Source organism: Nuphar pumila, chromosome 14, assembly GCF_984573655.1.
Source record: "Nuphar pumila chromosome 14, dmNupPumi1.hap1.1, whole genome shotgun sequence".
Taxonomy (NCBI): domain Eukaryota; kingdom Viridiplantae; phylum Streptophyta; class Magnoliopsida; order Nymphaeales; family Nymphaeaceae; genus Nuphar; species Nuphar pumila.
Genome location: NC_143262.1, coordinates 2,665,596 through 2,683,612, shown reverse-complemented (window position 1 = coordinate 2,683,612; position 18,017 = coordinate 2,665,596). Strand labels below are relative to the sequence as shown.

Sequence of the window (18,017 nt, the reverse complement as noted above, 5' to 3'; positions counted from 1 at the left end):
ACCAGGTTTCGCCTTGGTGGGGCTTGGCTAGGAGTGTCAACGGGCCGGGTTTGGTTTAGACTCAGGTGAAACCAGACCTGGCCTCAATTTTCAGGTATGGTATCGGTTCCAGACCTAGGTCTAATCGGACTTATTATAAGAGAAATCATACCCGGACCCGATAAGAACAACATGAACCAGACCCAGGCCATACTCAATAAAATAATATTTTTATCATTTTTTACATTTAAAAATTACGGGTCTTAATCGAAACTCAGGCCGGAACTGGGTCTGATATAAATTTTCACAAACTATACCCAGATCCATGTATTAATCAGACATTTGGGTCCAAACCCGGGTTTTAATCGGGTCTTCTTATTTATCACCCTACCCGGACCCTATAGGGTTAGGGTTTGGTATGGATCCGGGTAAACATGACCCGTTGACACCCCTAGGCCTGACTACCTCAGGTTGGACCTACTTGGCCTAGTCACTAGACCATGTCCTATGAACAGGGCCCCGATTGAGTCGGTGGCCGTCTTCAAGCTACGTTTGGCATCGATATTATGAAAATATCACAATTTTAACATGTTATGTTCAACAGCCAAAAGAACGTGATATTTTCTAAATATTATCTATTCTTAAACTATCACATTATTGTCAAAAGCAATTTCACAGTTTTGATTAAGGATGTCAATGAGTTAGGCCTAATTGGCTTCAATGGTTCTAGATAGGTCCGAACTTGGATCTCACTCTGAAATGCTGGAACCGGGTCTGAACTTACCACAGGGAAAACCATACTTGGTTCCTATAAGGTTTGTATAAACCAGACCTGGTCCCTACCGATAAAAAATACTTTTGTTATGTTTTTTACATTGTATGTCTTAAAAGGAACCTGGGTCGGACCTCGGTCTGGCGTGAAATTTCACAAAGCATACCCCACTTTATATAGCAATTTGGCTTTATGATCGACCTAAACTCTTAATAGGACCTCCTTCTTTATTACCAAACCTAAATCCTATTGGATCTGGGGTGCTTGCTAGGATTGGATCATACCCGACTAATTGGCACCCCTACTTTTATATGTTATTTATGTTTAAATTATATTTTTTTATAAATTTTATAAATTTACATTTTTTTATGTGCTGATATCTTTTCAAGTTTTTTTCTGAAAAAAAAAACTGCATGAAGCTTGGCAATCCAGGAAAGAAAAGGCCGGATAAAATGGATACCGGTTGGTCCTATACTCCTATTGCAACCCAACCCACTTGGATTTGAGCTTTGGTCTCATTGTTCGGGTGGGACACACTGGACTGGGTTCAGAGCCTGATCTAAATCTATGCATGTTTTAAATCTATAAACATCGGATCCTAGGTAACAAATTTTAACCTGAACATAAACTAATTTCTAAGTTTCCAACGTCACAAATCTCTGTATTTGAATTTTCGGCAAGGGAAAACTCCTACGGCATATAAATTTTTTAATTTTTTTTTGGTTTTGGAAATATTTTGCAGTAATATCAGAGAATATAAAATACAAAAAATATAGAAAAGTAAAAAATGTAGGCAAATTTAAAACTCAATCATATAATGAACTGAACAAGGGCAAACACATCTTGTTTGAGGTTGGAGTCAGTGTTCATACAAAATGGTGAACAAAATAGGATTTTGGAGAAGCCAGATATCAAGCCTAGAGGCACATTATTTTTAGAACTTCAATCGCTCTACTTCTGAATTTTCAAATATGCAAAAAGAGTTGGTTCACGATTGAGTTTTCAGGATACAACTAAGCTTGGACCACAAGAGCATCACTGCTTTGCAAGATTCCATACTTTAACTTGGCAAACCAAATCAAGAATAAAAAAATAGAATGAGAGAAATCTTAAGAATAAAAAAAATCTGATGTATAATTAAAAAACAAAAATAAAGAAATTTATAGACTTTAGGAAGGCAACCTTTTGGTGATAAATGAAATTAAAGGTCATAGATTCAACAGTTTGAAAATTGAACAAAAATGATTTTAAACGGTCACCCACCTTTGACTAACAATCAAGGATCTTCAAAACTGTCCAGTGGTCATAAAGCTCCACAAAACACTATATAAATGTATTTTTAAAGTCCTTTAAACAACCAAACCATTTGAGAAAATGAAAAGTCAAAGAGAACCTTGACATCTTACAAGCGTCTCGCACCGCTGCCAGCGTACGAAGTATAAAGTGCATCATCAAAATGCCATATTATGCCTCAAGCATACACACAAGGAGCAATGTATGTAAGTAACCCTAACACACAAGATTTACCAAAGAATAGAAAACAAATACTATTTAAATCACCATAATGGATTAAACATTTTCAAAGCACTTTTGGTGAAAACAATAAAGCACCAAAACTTTATAAAATGTGCTATATTTAGAGTTGAATAACTATGACTTAGCTTTTGACGGAATGTCATGGTTGCATTGATGATTGAATACTATGGTTGTTAAAGGCTTTCATGGCGGCACAAACACCCAAGAGCATTTGCTAATATGATGTCATTTATGTTATGCACAGATGCAGCCCTGGGACTTTCAAACAGGAGGAACTAAGCAAAATGGGAGAATTGAAGTTTCAGAAGTCTGAACTTCACCACCTATCCAGTCAGTTCTCTCAAAATCGGATAATCAAGGTCACTGACATTTAATTTTTGTTGGCAAACCATGTAGCCAAATATGTGGTAACATGGAAGGATTAAGCAGCAGGATGAATCTCAGTGCATAAATTCATCAGGAATCCATGTAAATGGTTAGAGAGAAACTCAAGAAGCATGTTTTTTATTCCCTGCAACTTTTCAATCATAGTTGGTGGAGGTGCTTCAAATATGTCCTCAGGCATCACCAGAGAAATTACATAAAGTAGGCATCACCAGTTTTTGTGGGCGACTCATGGATGATCTTTGTCAAACTTTAGTAAATATCAGGTGCAGTGGCTCATTCATGCTCCACATACCCATTGCTTTCACACCACCGCCTGCAGCTTTGCCACATTTACCGTCATTGTGAACAAGATGGTTCCAAATTGTATGTTCTAACCAAGGGCGGATCAAGAGAAGTTGAGGCCCTAGGCGAAACCTCCAAACGAGGCCTTAAATTTTTTTTTATTGTACATAAATTTTGTATTATTTATTAAAAGAGTTACACCTTTTTTTCTTTAAATTCTTAATATCCTCCATATTTACTAATTGGGTTCATATATAGGAGACACCTCCAAAATAGGATCCCAACCGTTTGCATCTCAATCTAGACCCTACTAAAGTATATACCTTACATTACAAGTAAAGAATTTAGCTCTTTCTAGAATTTGAGTTAAACTAGAACTAGACTGCATTTTGAGATGCAAGAATATTGAAATGGGATTAATCCGTCCTATTGGTAGTCAGATTAAGATATGGCTTTTTTTTACTGGGCAAATGCTAAACAGACTCAAAGTCGGTTTGAGATCCAATCCAAACCTTTGGCAACAAGAGCAGATCAGTGATCAGATCACAAATCACTTAAAGGAAAGTGATTTGGCATCCTTACGGTCCACAAATTGCATAAAGTCGTGGGATGACGCAATGGACGGTGAAGATGTCAAATCTACTTTGGTTCGCAACATAGGACTATAAACTGGCACGCGCCTAAACAAATATTGTTTCATTCAATGCTGTCATTATCGGCTGATATGTATTGTATTTTTAATAAATATAAAAATACTTAAAATTAATTTTAATATTATTTTAATAGATTTAACACGTGTTGTGTTCTGATTGACACATATTTTAAATTATTTTTTAGCTGATTCAGAATGATTCACTTGAGTATCGGTATCGGCCTATGGATCGTTGGCCAAACGATGCAGGGCCGATACAGGTACTCACAACATTGGTTTCATTAAATAATTTGAGGCAATGAACCGTAAGACTGCAATTTTTTTATAAAAACAAAAAAATGAAAAGAAAGTAGTTTTGTCCAACTTGGACTTTTAGGTTGGTTGTGAGATCCTTCTACAACAATGTTTTTTATCTTTTTCTCTTTAAATATTAAAACATTACAAAAATTTAAAAACACTCAATCTTTGTTTTTTCTCTCTTTTTTTATTATTTTGTGTCACGTGCTAAGAAGTTTTGAAAGAAAAAGGGAGGCCCCTCCAAAACAGGAGGCCCTAAGGGTGGCCTCAAATCTGAAAGAGACCAGCCAGCCAGCCAGCCAGCCAGCCCTGGTTCTAACTACCCAATGAGATGAATAAATTGCATAAGCCAACAACAGTGTTGGCCCCCACAAGAGGCCGGATGAAAGGACATCTGCCACAACTCCATAGGCTTGAGCAACACAAAAACAAAACTCTTTTAGAGAAATGTTCTGATCACAATGACAGATTTCAAAACTGGTACAAGAAGCTTGTTGGTCTTGATAGGAGATTACAACATACCCGGAAATGTATATAGATGATCACCACACTGGCCAACAGGCGACCAGTCCTCGACCAACCACTGCAAATTTTGCATGATGATGCCTTCCTTCTCTGATTGACCTTGGAAATTTTATCATCAGCAGGCTCCTGCAACCTTTTTGCCATTTTGGGCCTTGAGGATTTTGGTTCTTGGCAGCATCTTGATTTGCTACTAGAGTGCAAGTATAATAGTGACCTTTCTGTGAACATACCATGTATTAGAAGAAATAAAGGGCTTTACTACGAGATACATAAATGGCAGATAGGTTTATTTTTTTCAATACAAAACCAAATATGAACCATTACGTATCTAATTCACATAACAAAATTGCATGCTACTTTTTATGTGAAGTTAATTTAAGCCACTTCTACCATCTGAGAGGGGCACAATTGTGGCACAAGAATGCGCACTAAGTGTACCCAAAAAATACATCACAATATTTCATGCTTGTTTCTAATATCAAGTCAATCTAAGCCACTTCTACCAGCAGACAGGTGCACAATTGTGTCACAAGAATGCATACGCATCAGTCGACCAAAAATTTGATTTTTTTAGAATTAAAATTGGCAGAAATACAAGTATATTTTAGTCCCCAGCTCTTATGGAAATAGCTTAAAAAATTAGAAGCATTCCCTTTGTGTTTCATTTAATCAAGGAAATGCTTCACTGAACGACATACTATATAGATGTGTGGACCATCAAAGGGATCTAAGGCAGTGATGCTCTTGTTCATAGTACAATTGCCCTCAAGGACTTATTGCACAACCTTCTACTTGCGATTTTCTAAAGAAAGGTTGAATGTGCATATCATATGGAAGTTTGACATTCTATTCTAGGCCCAGAAATTTAGGGAGGAAATGCATGGATGATTAAACTCTGTTCGTATAAAAAAAAGGAGGGCAGCGGAGATTCTTAATGGGATACGGTGTTTTATTTTGTTTGTCAGGTTTCTCCCCCACTGATGAGATTGCCCACTTACAGGTTTTTCTCTCCAGCCCACTTATGAGTTTAATTAACTTGAAGAGGTGGCCCACTTACGGGTTTCTCTCTCTCTTTCACTTATAGGAGGTTATTTGCACTTTCAAGCTAAGTATTCCTTACTTCACCTAAAATAAGAGAATATGAGACTGATGGAGGTGCTATCAAGAAAGATTCACCATTCATTCATCACTTCCAAGGTTAGAGATAAAAAAGGAGGGAGATCACTATCTCTAAGTTTTGTTAACTTCTTCAAAGAAAAGCTTATAATTAAATGGCTTTAGAATTTGTGAAAAAAATAATAAAAAACTGGAGGAGGGAAGGAAGTATTGTACCAAAGTCCATCCTATTTTTCTCTTCTTATTCTTTTCACTTTTCGTTTTTATGAAAGTCGGGGGTTCATAATAAAATTCAATTTTTGTCTTCTACTCTCCTTCTTTTGAGTGTTATAGAGATAAAAAAAACCAAACAAGTTTGGCACGTCCGATCAGACCCTTATTAGCCTTTAATCCATTTGAGAAGTCATCAGCAAGTCTTGAAGCACCAAAGATGGCTGCAAGTAACAAGCATCCAAAAGAGAAAGTGGTTTTGGCAAGCCAACTCTTTAGCATCATGACTTACGAGGGACACTTCACCTGTAGCAAGGCTAAGGTACAAATCATGGGCGTCATGGGCCTCACCATTATCTTCATCATATTTTAAGAGTCTGATGGAGGTGTCACATCCTGCTGCAAAAAAAAAAAAAGGCACCGTTCTCTACTATCAATGACAAAAGATCGATTTTTGAAATCCCTAGTTAGTTATAACAAGTGGATGGACTCTGGTCATTCCCAAAAAGGACTCTGAGGCAATACAATGATATGAGGGTAAGCGAAAAGTGCTAGAAGACCACTCATGTGTTCTGCCCATTTAATCCTAAGCAAGGAAAAGCATCATGCAGGTATCCTTTTGTCTTTTTCCATCTGATCAGAAGCCTTTTATGAACACAGAATAGTGACTCCACTGGAGGTCTAGAGCTTCTTGGATTTGCTCCTAAAGTCAACTTATTCATCCAAATTAATCATAATTTGGTAATCATCATTATATTCTAAGCTGACTATAATTTGTGGTCACTTACAAAGACTTGGTCTCAGTCACCCAACTCTTAACGAAATTAATTAAGTTGCTCGGGGATTTACAAATGAATTTGATACCATGATAAATTCCAAATGAATCATGATTTCTGATTTTGTCAAGTGGCAGAAGTGAAAAAGATTTCCAATAAATACAAATGCATGCAAGCTAGCTTGGCATTATGATAATTCCACACGGCTCATGTGAATAGTGTACTATAGATATCAGTTCTTGATGGACATATTGAATTGGAGGATACTAATTAATATAAAAACATCTATCGACCATAGGAATGGATAGAAAATCATAGGAGGGAAATGAAGAAGGGGTAAAAGACTGACTTTGTATCACAGTGATAAAAATATTGTTGATATTTTTTGAAGTTTCCTGAAAAGTTTATAAAATTTAAGTAGGCATTAAAAACTCCAATAAAATTGTCATATACGGAAATATAGGAATTTTATTGCTAAAAATAGATCACAAGTTTTTCTGTTAAACTCTTGTCAATGATTTATTAGGAATTTAGTGATTTTAGTTTGATTTTGTATCTTATTTATATATATTTTTCCCTGACTTTTCTGAAAACAAAAAAGAAAAAACACGCTTTGAAGATATCTAAAGAAAAATCAGATTTGCATATATTAGTTATGGATTTTTACGTAGATATCCTCTGTCTCTTTAGTTTCTGTATGGTACACGAGATGAAGTAGACCTAAAATCTCCTACCTTGGATGTTTTTAGCAACTCAAGGGCATTTTGTTTTGTGAGCTGGTGAACTGTTTTCTATCAAAACTTCTACTCTAAGAAGCCTTTTAACTCCGGCAGTTCTTTCATCTAGAACCTTTTATTGAAAAACATCTCAATGTCCAAATTTCCAACAGATATAAGATTAATAACTATTTTGTGGTTGCCCATGCAAACTTACAGATAATATAGTTATTTAAATGCCATAATATTCAATCTCTTTAACTTCTTAGACTTATTTTAACCTGTGTATTGTCTCTTTATTTTCATATCTTGAAGATCTTTACCATATCCAGATAGATGCTCTGTATCTATTTCCTCGAAGTAAGGTTTGTGATGTCTAAAGAATGCATAGATCAACCATGAAGAAGATAGACATTTCATATTACAATTTAAGAATTGGCATGAAGACAGGGCGTAGCTAGGATTCATGTGAGGGTAAAAATCTATTTCATATGGACGAATCAAACTATTTGCTGCAGTCAGGGCTGGGCTGGGCTACAAAAATGGATAAAAATCTATTTCATATGGAATCAGGGCTGGGCTAGGACTGGGCTTTTAATTTTTTTTTTAACTGGGCCGGGAGGCAGGACTGGGCTACAGCCCAGTTCGCCCCCCCCCAGCTCCGCCTATGCATGAAGATCATGACGCCCCTATGAAAGAAACAAGCAACAAAGAGTATAAAATGTGACTCCGGCATGTATGAGGCTTGTCCCCCTTTTTTTTATTGTGTTGCCTTTGAAGCATCATAATGGTATGAACCCAGTCTGTCTTTTATAAATCATAAACAAATAAGGAATCGTAGGATGATTGTGACACCTATTTATGCTGTCAATGTTCCTTCTCTATTCTTTTTTTTCCACTTTTCATGGTGTAGCCTTATATATTTAACAGTTTCACTAACATGGGCTGCACATTTACTCCTACTACCCATGAATTTCCTGTGGGATTATGCCCATCAAGAAACTAACTAAAGAGGTACAGAGGGCATTTAACCTTACCTTCTGAGAACTGGCTGAGGAAGAGGCATAAGATAAAGGAGCATATGAGTACTGCACATAGTTTAGTGGCTGAATGCCTCTAAAAGGTGCTGTTATAGCATGTCAGTGACTCTGCAAAACATCTTCAATGTTTTAAACGTCCATATTTGTTTTAAAATATTCAATAAGAAATTAGGTATATCTTTCTTGTGCATATTTGTTGACTTTTGGAATGAATCTCTTGCACGTTATTCAATCTCTTCCCTGTGCATCATGTTCTATTACTACTCTCTGCTATATGTGTAAGTTTTCAACTGGTGAGTAACCCCACTAACCCTCCTCTTCAAGGCTTCTCCGGTCCCGGGGGGGGGGGCTTCCCGGGCTCATCGTTGTCCTCTCTTCCTGTTGGGGGCACCCATCCAGCCTATTCCGGTCGCACAAGACGACCGAGGGGGGCTTTCCCTGAACCGACTACTACTGGAAGCTCGCCTCAATAGTCCACAAGGCCTCACGTGCCCAGGCTTTTCCCAGACTATGTGACATGAAGACCCTCTGTTGGAATATCAGGGGCTTCAACTGCCCCTCCAAACGTTTGTTCCTTACTAACTGGGTTAGGCTTGACAAGCCCAACCTCATTGCCATTTGTGAAACCAAGATGAAGGTTGTCTCGCGTGCAATTGCCTCTTCCATTTGGCGGGGTGATGACTTCTTTTTTAAGCCAGCGGTCGGACACCCAGTGGAATCCTGATTTTGGTTCAACAGTTGTTGCACCTCTCCCAGTTGGATGTGGGTTCCTTCTCTTTGTCTGTTGCTATCCCCTTGCTGGAGGGGGGCAGATCCGCCGTGGTCAGAGCTGTGTATGGCCCAAATCTCGCTGACTTAAGGCCTTTTTTCTAGAGTGACTTAAGCCGAATAATCGACTCTTATAGGGACCATCATCTTCTAATGGGCAATTTTAATTGTCTTTTGTCCATCCACGATTCTAACCTCCCTGTTCCCTCCTCTTCATCTTTGAGGGGTTTCCAACATTTCGTTCATCAACATCAACTCTACCCTATTCCTTTTACGAGCGAGCATTTTTCTTGGACAAATAGGCGGGTCCCTCCTTGTTGCAGACTCCTTGACAGAGTTTTTGTCTCTCCAAGCTGCTAGATATCATTCTCGACGTTAGATGTCTCTTGCTTTCCCCTTCTATTTCGGATCATGGTTCGACCATCATTTTGTGGGGGATCAACTTCAAATCTAAATGGGGTTTCGTGTTTGAGAAATGGTGGCTTCAAGAATCAGACATTCAATCACTTATTTCTCTTTCTTGGAATAAGCAGACTATTGCGTAGTGGGCGGCGATTCGGTGCCACAAAAAGCTATCCCGCCACACCTTTGATATCAAGGCCTGGCTTCATAGCCATGATGTGGTCAAATTGCAGCATATGGTTGCCTGGGAACAAGAGCTTTCAAACTTGTTTAAGTCTTTATCCTGTCCGACGTCTCTCTCTGAATTAAGCCTTCAACACTTGCAGGCCAGACACACTGAGTTAACTTTTCTTTTGAAAAATTGGAGAGTAAAGGAGGAAAATCGTTGAAAGCAAAGAGCTAGGGTCAAATGGCTTGCGGACGGTGATGATAATGTGAAATTCTTCCACTCTTACGCCTCCCATCGACGTAGGTGGAATACCATTTCATCTGTTTCCATTGGAAGGATTATCTACCATTCTCCTCATGTTCAATCTATCATTACCCAATATTTTAAGGACCTTTATTCAGTTTCGCCTACCGCAGGGGGCATCATCTGCTCTACTTTTGTTGGGTCCATTAATCCTGGTCTTTCTAGAATGATGCAAATCAAGTTTTTCGAAGATGAGATTTTTAGCACCATCAAAGGTTTGTCTGGGTGGAAAGCCCCAAGCTATGATGGGTTTCACGTGGATTTCTTCTAGTTTTTCTGGTCTTGCATCAAATTTGATATTTGTAATTTGTTCGATGAGTTCAATCGCAACTCCAGATTGCCCATTCAAACTCATGTGGCTATCATTTCCTTAAATCCAAAGCAGGATGCTTCCATGAATATCAACAGGTTTCACCTGATTTTGGTTATGTGTGCTCTATACCGTATCATTGCCAAGGTCTTGGCTAATCGGTGAGAGCCGTCGTTGCTAATATTTTTCCGGACTCACATTTTGCTTTTATTCCTAATAAACAACTTCAGCACTCCTTTATTTTGACAACTAAAATTATTCACTCTCTTCACTCTAGGGGTCAACCTTATTTATCTCTTAAGTTGGATTTTCATAAAGCTTTTGACTCCCTGCACTGACAGTTATTATTCCACATGTTATCCAACTTTGGTATTGGTCGTCGTTTCTTCGACAGGGTCAAGAAACTGGTTACTAATGCTCATGCCATGATTAAGATTAACAACCGTACAAGTGATTAGTTCAATCTTGGGTGTGACTTACGTCAAGGTTGTCTTCTATCGCCATTGTTGTTCAACGCCGTTGCTGAGGGTTTCGTGGCATTGCTTAAGCGGGCCACATATAAGTTTCTGATCGATCCCATTCATGTTACTCACTTCAATGCCCATATTCTCACTTATGCTGACGATATGATTATTTTTGGTCATGCTACCATGCAGCAAATGCTTAGATTTAAGCTTATCCTGTAACTATTTCTTTCTTTGTCTGGGCGCTCCCTTAATGACAGTAAATGCTCTCTTTCTATGTTCAATGTTGACTCCAATATTCTTGATGTGAGCTAACAGATCTTTAATTGCTCCATCTCTGACTTGCCCATGACATACTTAGGCCTCTCTCTCCAAGTGAAACCTCTATCTTCCACCGCCTGGGCCCCCACGATTCATAAAATGCAGAAGATGCTACTCTTGTAGCAGGCCCCTTACTTCTCTATTGCTGGGCGACTTACTCTCCTTAGATATGTTCTTTCAACCATTCCTGAATTTTTCATGTCTATGTTCATAATGCCCGTAGGTGTGAAAAAATAAATCTCTAGTCTTCTGGTGGACTTTCTTTGGTTCGGGTGCCACCTTCAGGGCAAGCACCATTTGGTCATTTGGCACACGGTGGTGCTCCCCAAGCGTATGGATAGCTTAGAGGTTTTTGCGCCTAGACCAAGGAGTATTGCCCTCGTCGCCAAGATTTGTTGGTCCGCTAATCGCTCGAAATCTCCTTGTGTTCAGTTGCTATACGCTAAATATGGTGATCCGGACTTACTTATGCTTAGATCGGGTCAATGGGGGTTAGCGATCTCTCACTTGTGTCGCATGTGGTTGACCACAATATCAATTCTAAGAGACCATATTGGGGACACTGTTTTTAATTCTCATTGGTCACAATGGGCACTTTACCAAAATGGTAGGTTCTGCACTAACAAGCTGTATCGATCGTTGCTGCCTCCGGGGGCCGATTGGTTCTCTGCGGGTGTGCTTTGGGCTAAAGGCCCTACCCTCGTTCTCGTGTCCTGGCCAGGTTAATCTTGCATGATAGGGTCCAAACTCACAGTTATCTTAAGAGGCTGGGTTTCCACCTCGCCAGTTGGTGCGTTCTTTGTCACGCAACTGAAGAATCTACTTCTCACTTATTCTGGTCTTGCCCATTATGTGGGGAGCTATTTAAAAGGATGTGGCACCATCCGAAAGTTATCGTCAAAGAGGAATCATTTGCATTAGATTTGGTCATGGGCCCCATTCTTATGGGGCATATCGAGCATTTGAGTTTGATCTGAGGACGTGGTTGCTTACTACCTAGTGGTCTATTTGGATGATGTGTAATAATATATACTATTTTTTGTCAGATCTGGGTGGTCATCCCCAAGCTCACACATTGCATTCTGACTGATGTTTATTCAATCTTGCGTATCCATCTTTCCAATCTTCCCTCTCCCCGGTGCGACGATCAATCCTTTCTGGTGCCCTTCTGTCCTGGTGGCTTGAGTTTGGCATCGACTTTGCTCCATCGGCCCCTATTTTTTTCCTTTTCTTTCTTTGCTTCTTATTTCCCTGCTGTTTTTTTTTTCTCTGTTTTTGTGGGCTCAATAATTCTGGCTCATTTTTTGTTAATGTTGATTATCCTGCTCTCTCCCTCTCTTGAGAGGTAAAAATGGGCAGGATGCCAATTGAAGATGGATCTGAAATAAAAATAACAACATGAATCCATAGGAATGATAAAAAATTAAGCTTTTTACATATAAAGATGTAAATGAATCAGATTTGATTTGAAACCAAACATAATTCCAATAAAAATAAGATTTTGATTCAATTTGAATCCAAAAGTAATATGATTTAGTGATCTGAATCTGATCCAGGATGCACATTTGAATTTTGTGTTTGGGATCCATTCACAGAATATCTAACTTGGATCAAACATCAGATTTGGCCCAATCTATTTTCACCCCTATATATATAGGACCTGGATTTGCTATTATATATCTTTATTTTGACTACTAAATCAAATCAAATTTAATAATGCTTAAATCCAAATTAACTGAGTATGATCGGTTTATGCTAGTATATCTATCTTTTTTGGCAACCTTAATCCAAAAGAATAATAACTCTCACATCAATTCCATGATAAAAAAAAAGAATATGAATTCTCAAATAAAAGGAATAAGCGTGTTAGTTATCCAGACGCTAGAAATCTAGAGATTGAGAATTCTCTTTCTTGATGATTCTTTAGATTGAGAATTCACTTTTTCATGAGAATTCTCTTCCAAAGTATATAAAAGCACCCTAAGTGACCTGGTTCTCGAGGGTTTATCATTATTGAAAAAAAAAAACAAGAAAAAAAGACATCCAAACACCCAAAGCTTAGCCGTCTGAATCCCACTCACATGGATGTGTCCGAACAAGGTTTTGACTGCCATTCACTGTTTAGAGGAGTCCAAACATGAACGGTTAAAGTGGTGTGTAAATTACGAGTGTAGTTCGTGCTGAGGATGAACGGTGATAAGGAGGCTCCTCGCTCCTACACAAAGCAACACCATAGATCACAAAAGAGAATGAGCATGAAAGTATTTCAAAGTTTCAAAAAAAAAAAAAAAGAAGTAAAATAAAGACAATGGGCAAGGAAGATCCTCTAAGCCCCTTTCGGTCATTGAACAAACACCGTGTTGACTTCCAATCACAAAAGCCAAAATGGACTTTGTCCGAGAACGCCTCTTCGTTGCGTTATAAATGAGGGAGGAGGAGAGGACACCCGTTAGAGAGACCCTTGAATTTGATCATTATGTATCCGGCAAAGCAGCAGCAGCAGATGAGTGGAGGGCCGTATCCATACCAGTTTAAGGGGATACCCGTGGGCTCAGGCCCTCCTGCTTCCATGTATGTCCAGTCTCAGTTTCCGGTGCCTCAGCTGCCAGCGTTCGGTAAACCACCGGGACCATGGACCACCGGCCTTTGCGATTGCTTCGACGACTGTGCCAACTGTGAACCTTTTTCCCATCTCTCTGTTATTTTTTTGGGGGTTAGGCAGACCCCTACCATTGGGTTTTGAACCTGCAACGTCCCAACACAAGGTGACGTGTCTCTCTATTTTTTTATGATGATGTTGTCAAATAATGATAGGTTGTGTGACTTGTTGGTGCCCGTGCATCACCTTCGGACAGATCGCTGAGATTGTGGATCGTGGCTCGAGTGGTGAGTCTCTCTCGTTAGCACCCATGCTTGTGGTTTTGGTGGTGGTTTCTTTCATCATCTGGATTTTGATTGATTGTTGTGATGTGCAGCCTGCGCGATGGACGGGGCGTTATACTTTCTGATCCAGTACTTGACGGGCTGCGCGTGCTTCTTCTCGTGCTTCTACCGCACCAAGCTGCGGTCGCAATACGCCTTGCACGAGCACCCCTGCACCGACTGCTTGGTCCACTGCTGCTGCGAGTCCTGTGCCCTTTGCCAAGAATACAGGGAACTCAAGAACAGGGGATACGACATGTCCCTTGGTTAGTAACACCATCTCTCTCTCTCTCACGCATAATATCTTGGTGGATCGATGTATATACGATTCTTCCTATGCGCGCATCTTAGTGCTTTTTCGTTGTCTCGAGTGGACTCTTTTTTTTTGGTGTCTTTGGAGCCAACGGCTCCTGCGTGAGTTTTTGTGGTTTTTTCTCTTCTACCTTTTCCCTTTTTGTTTTGGCTCTCGCTCTTGCTTTTAGTCATGGGTTCAATCTTACCAGTGGAAAAGCCTAAAGTCTCAGAAATTTCCCTCAAGCTCGACTAGCACGAGTCAAGTCAAGTGACTTTTGTCTTTTTTTCACTAGGGGGCCCCAGTCCACTCTTTACTTCAAAGTTTAAATTAAGATGAACGGAGATCACACGTCACAGACGACAAGTGTTGATGTCGTCTAAGTCTAAACGGGTCCACTTGAGTTCGGATGTGGGCATTACTGAATTCAAACTAGCTAATTGGTCATTAACCAACTTGTTTTCATATCTTGATTTTGAAGTCGGTTGGAAAAGGCTCGTACCAAATCCAGATGGGAATTACCAGAAAGGAAATCCGTCAGACTGGGCTTTGGTTTTGGTTTGGAATCTGACTCAAATCCGATCTGTGGTGGACATCCCCACTAGCTGTGAGCCTGTGACCATTGTTGTCAGTATCGTTGGGAACCTGCCCAATCGATACAAACCGAGCTGATTCGGGTTATTTTTTAAAATATTTTTAAAGAAATGCTTAAAATATTTTTCAATAATATTTTACTCACACATGTCATGATCTACTGGTTAAAAGTTCAAAATTCAGCTCGATTGGGTTCAAAATCTGAATCGGCCGATTCTATGAATTCTTTTAAAAATCGATTCAGGGCCAGCCAATGACTGAACCGAGTCTCTCTCTCTCTCTCTCGTTGAGAAATAACATCTTTTTTTCATTGTCTGGTATGTATATAAGGTTGGCAAGGAAATATTGAGAAGCAAGCAGGAGAGGCCACCACACCCCCAACCACCGAAGGAGGCATGAGCCGCGAAGATTCCATCTCTCGAAGTTGAAGATTGTATCGTGTGAGAATATAGATTGTGTATTTTGTTATAGTTTGAGAGTGTGCCGTTTCCCTTGGATTTAAGTTCCCTCCTTTTGTAGATTTTGTTGGGCAAATTAAGCTTATGTAATGGATGAACTCTACCAACTTCATCTTCTTTACTTTGTTTGAAGCAACTTACTTGGGTGCCGGTGGGAAACCAGTTTTGATAGGATAATTTTGCTAAGTGGATCGTTGGTCTGGTTTAGAATAGGCCCGGATCTGAGACCCAAAAATCAGATTCAACTACATTAATTCGTCAACATCCAAGGAAGTTAGTGCTTCGTATCCTTACCTACATGGATCAGACTGCATTGGAGCAGTCCTAGATGCAGCACAATCCACGTTGGGTTTGCCCTAATTAAGCAGTGTGGTCCAGATATACCCAATATTCCTGAGCGAATTTGACAGATTTGTGTTTGTACCTGGGGCGGGCTGTATCTGTTGTCAACCACACAGCAGTGTTGTGTGTGTTAATTACTACTAGCACCATACATTGGCCAAGTAAGAACAAAAATGTGATGATAATCTAGTTTCTCCAACTTAACAACTTGGACTCAGTCACTTTGTCATGGTCAATGCCAGCCCCATGACACTCGTCATTCATTATTCATCACCAAGTAAAGAGTGGCCTGAAGGAATCTTCAGTCATGTTTGGTAGCGGGGACTTTCCCAACTTATCATTTTTGTGCCAGTGATTGTATGGCCGGCCTGGTAAATGAATCGAACAGCTCGTGACTCGGCTCAGTTTGGCTCATCACAAACTCGTTTATGATTGGCTCATACAGCTGGTGAGCCAAGCCACGAACTGCTCAGTTTGCTTAAACAAGTCGTACCTGAACATAGGGTGTTCGGTTCGGCTTGGCTCAAGTGCGCTCATATATATATATATATATATATATATATATATATATATATATATATATATATATATATATATATATATATATATATATATATATATATATATATATATATATAGTGTAATATATGAAGAGAATGATACAAAGAAAATCAAATTGTGTAAAGAGAAAAGTGCATGAAAAGTATATATATAAAATATGAACTATTACGTTTAATTTAAAAAATATATTTTAGGTATAATATGTAAAAAAAACATATTCTATACATAAATAGCAAGGAATATTTTTACATGAGCAAGCTTGTGTTCGGCATACCTCGTTCAAGAACAAGCCAAACTTGAGCTCAGACCACGAGCTTGGTCCATTGGTAAATGAGCCGAGCCCAAACATGCCCTGTTTGGTTCATCAGGCTTGTTTACTAGAAATATGCAAGGCAATCAGGGAGGTCAAGAGGTTGGGTGTGATCCAATCTTCACCAAACTAGAACCAATAGGATGCAGGTTTTGTATGAAAAAGAAGGACGTCCAATTAAGAATTCAGGTTGGACTTATATGGTCCGAATAATTTATATGGTTTATGAAATTTCATAGCAGAATTCGGTCCATCAGGACCATCCCTAGTTCCAATTAATATCCACAAATTTTCATTGTAAAAAACAAAAAAAAAACATCATTTAATTGGGTATGGGCTGGGTCTCATTCATGTCATCCTTATTATATCCAGGTATAGATTTTTCTATGATTGTTCTGGTTAGAACGGGTCTGAACCCAGTACCAGCACCTCTTTGTCAGATCCGATTCAAAGCCACTCAATTCTGTTGGATATCCAATCCATTGACATCCTTAAGGCTCTGTTTGAGAACCCGTGTTGGAGGGAGTTGCAAGGAGTCGGGGGAAGTACAATTACTGGACTTGTAGGAAAATGGATTTTAAAGGAGTTGCAGTCTCCCTCTTTTATTTGGAAGCATAAACAACTCCTTCAAGGATTCATGCTTTCAATTACTCCTGATTCCTCACCATGTTTGGAAACCGTAGCATGGTATTTGAGTAGCAAAGAATGTAGAAAATACTAAAATCATATTTAATTATTTGTAAGTTTCAATTTTAACTTAGCTAGAGTTCTTTTTGTTTAATGGGACTTCGTTCTTATATTTTGTGTTACATAAATTTGTTGGGTCGGTCCGAGATTGCCTCCCCTTAATGGCGGTGGCCCTGCGCTAAGACAGAGAAAACACAAATACTGTTATGAAAACAATATATCAACAGGGGAGGACTGCGTACCTGAGGCAGCCATAAGTGTGCTTTTGCTGATGGTGGAGGTCGGCTGGAGCAGAGGTTGATAGAAGCAAGGAGTGGTTTCTCCTCAGTTGGACTGCAGCCCTCCACAAGCGTAGGCTGCCGGATGCAATCGGTGAGCAGAATAGATTCCTGCGACCGGATGGAAATACTCCGAATGGAGAGGTAAGTCTCTAAACCCTCTCTCGTATTTCCTTACACAGTATTGGGTTTGCTCATGAAACCCCTTTTTATAGGCACAGAGTGGGAACAGTTTGTGCAACCGTTCCCTCCTGATTCTGTGCAGGTTTAACGGAAGGAACACCTTCCGTGGGGGAGCGTTATCCACATCGTGGGTAACCACCACCAATGTGGTGGTTTATCCAACAAAATTTTGATTCTTTCCTTTCTTTTGTCCTTTATTTTTATCTTTCGCTAGAAGTTGTTTATGATACAGTTCCTTTTTTTTTTCCTACAAGATGAATTTATTTTGAACTCTTATTTTTGGTATAGTAATGATCTTAATATTTCTTACATATTATTTTGTTCCTTGTCTGTGTAGGTTATTGGATTGGTTGAAGACCAGCACC

The 18,017-nt window shown here is 39.2% G+C and overlaps 1 protein-coding gene across 1 annotated transcript; it reads left to right on the top strand.

Annotated features, from left to right (window-relative positions):
* Positions 1-13,482: 13,482 nt before the first annotated feature.
* Positions 13,483-15,386, top strand: LOC149816067 (protein PLANT CADMIUM RESISTANCE 2-like). Its single transcript, XM_089987154.1, has 4 exons — positions 13,483-13,700; positions 13,840-13,911; positions 14,001-14,213; positions 15,164-15,386. The coding sequence occupies exons 1-4, from the start codon at positions 13,502-13,504 to the stop codon at positions 15,259-15,261; spliced, it is 582 nt and encodes a 193-aa protein (XP_089843280.1). The 5' UTR covers positions 13,483-13,501; the 3' UTR covers positions 15,262-15,386.
* Positions 15,387-18,017: the final 2,631 nt, after the last annotated feature.

Coding starts and splice junctions, on each gene's coding strand:
- LOC149816067 (XM_089987154.1), top strand. CDS start 13,502: ATGTATCCGGCAAAGCAGCAGCAGCAGATGAGTGGAGGGCCGTATCCA. Junction 13,701..13,839: donor CTTCGACGACTGTGCCAACT/GTGAACCTTTTT, acceptor AAATAATGATAG/GTTGTGTGACTTGTTGGTGC. Junction 13,912..14,000: donor TGTGGATCGTGGCTCGAGTG/GTGAGTCTCTCT, acceptor TGTGATGTGCAG/CCTGCGCGATGGACGGGGCG.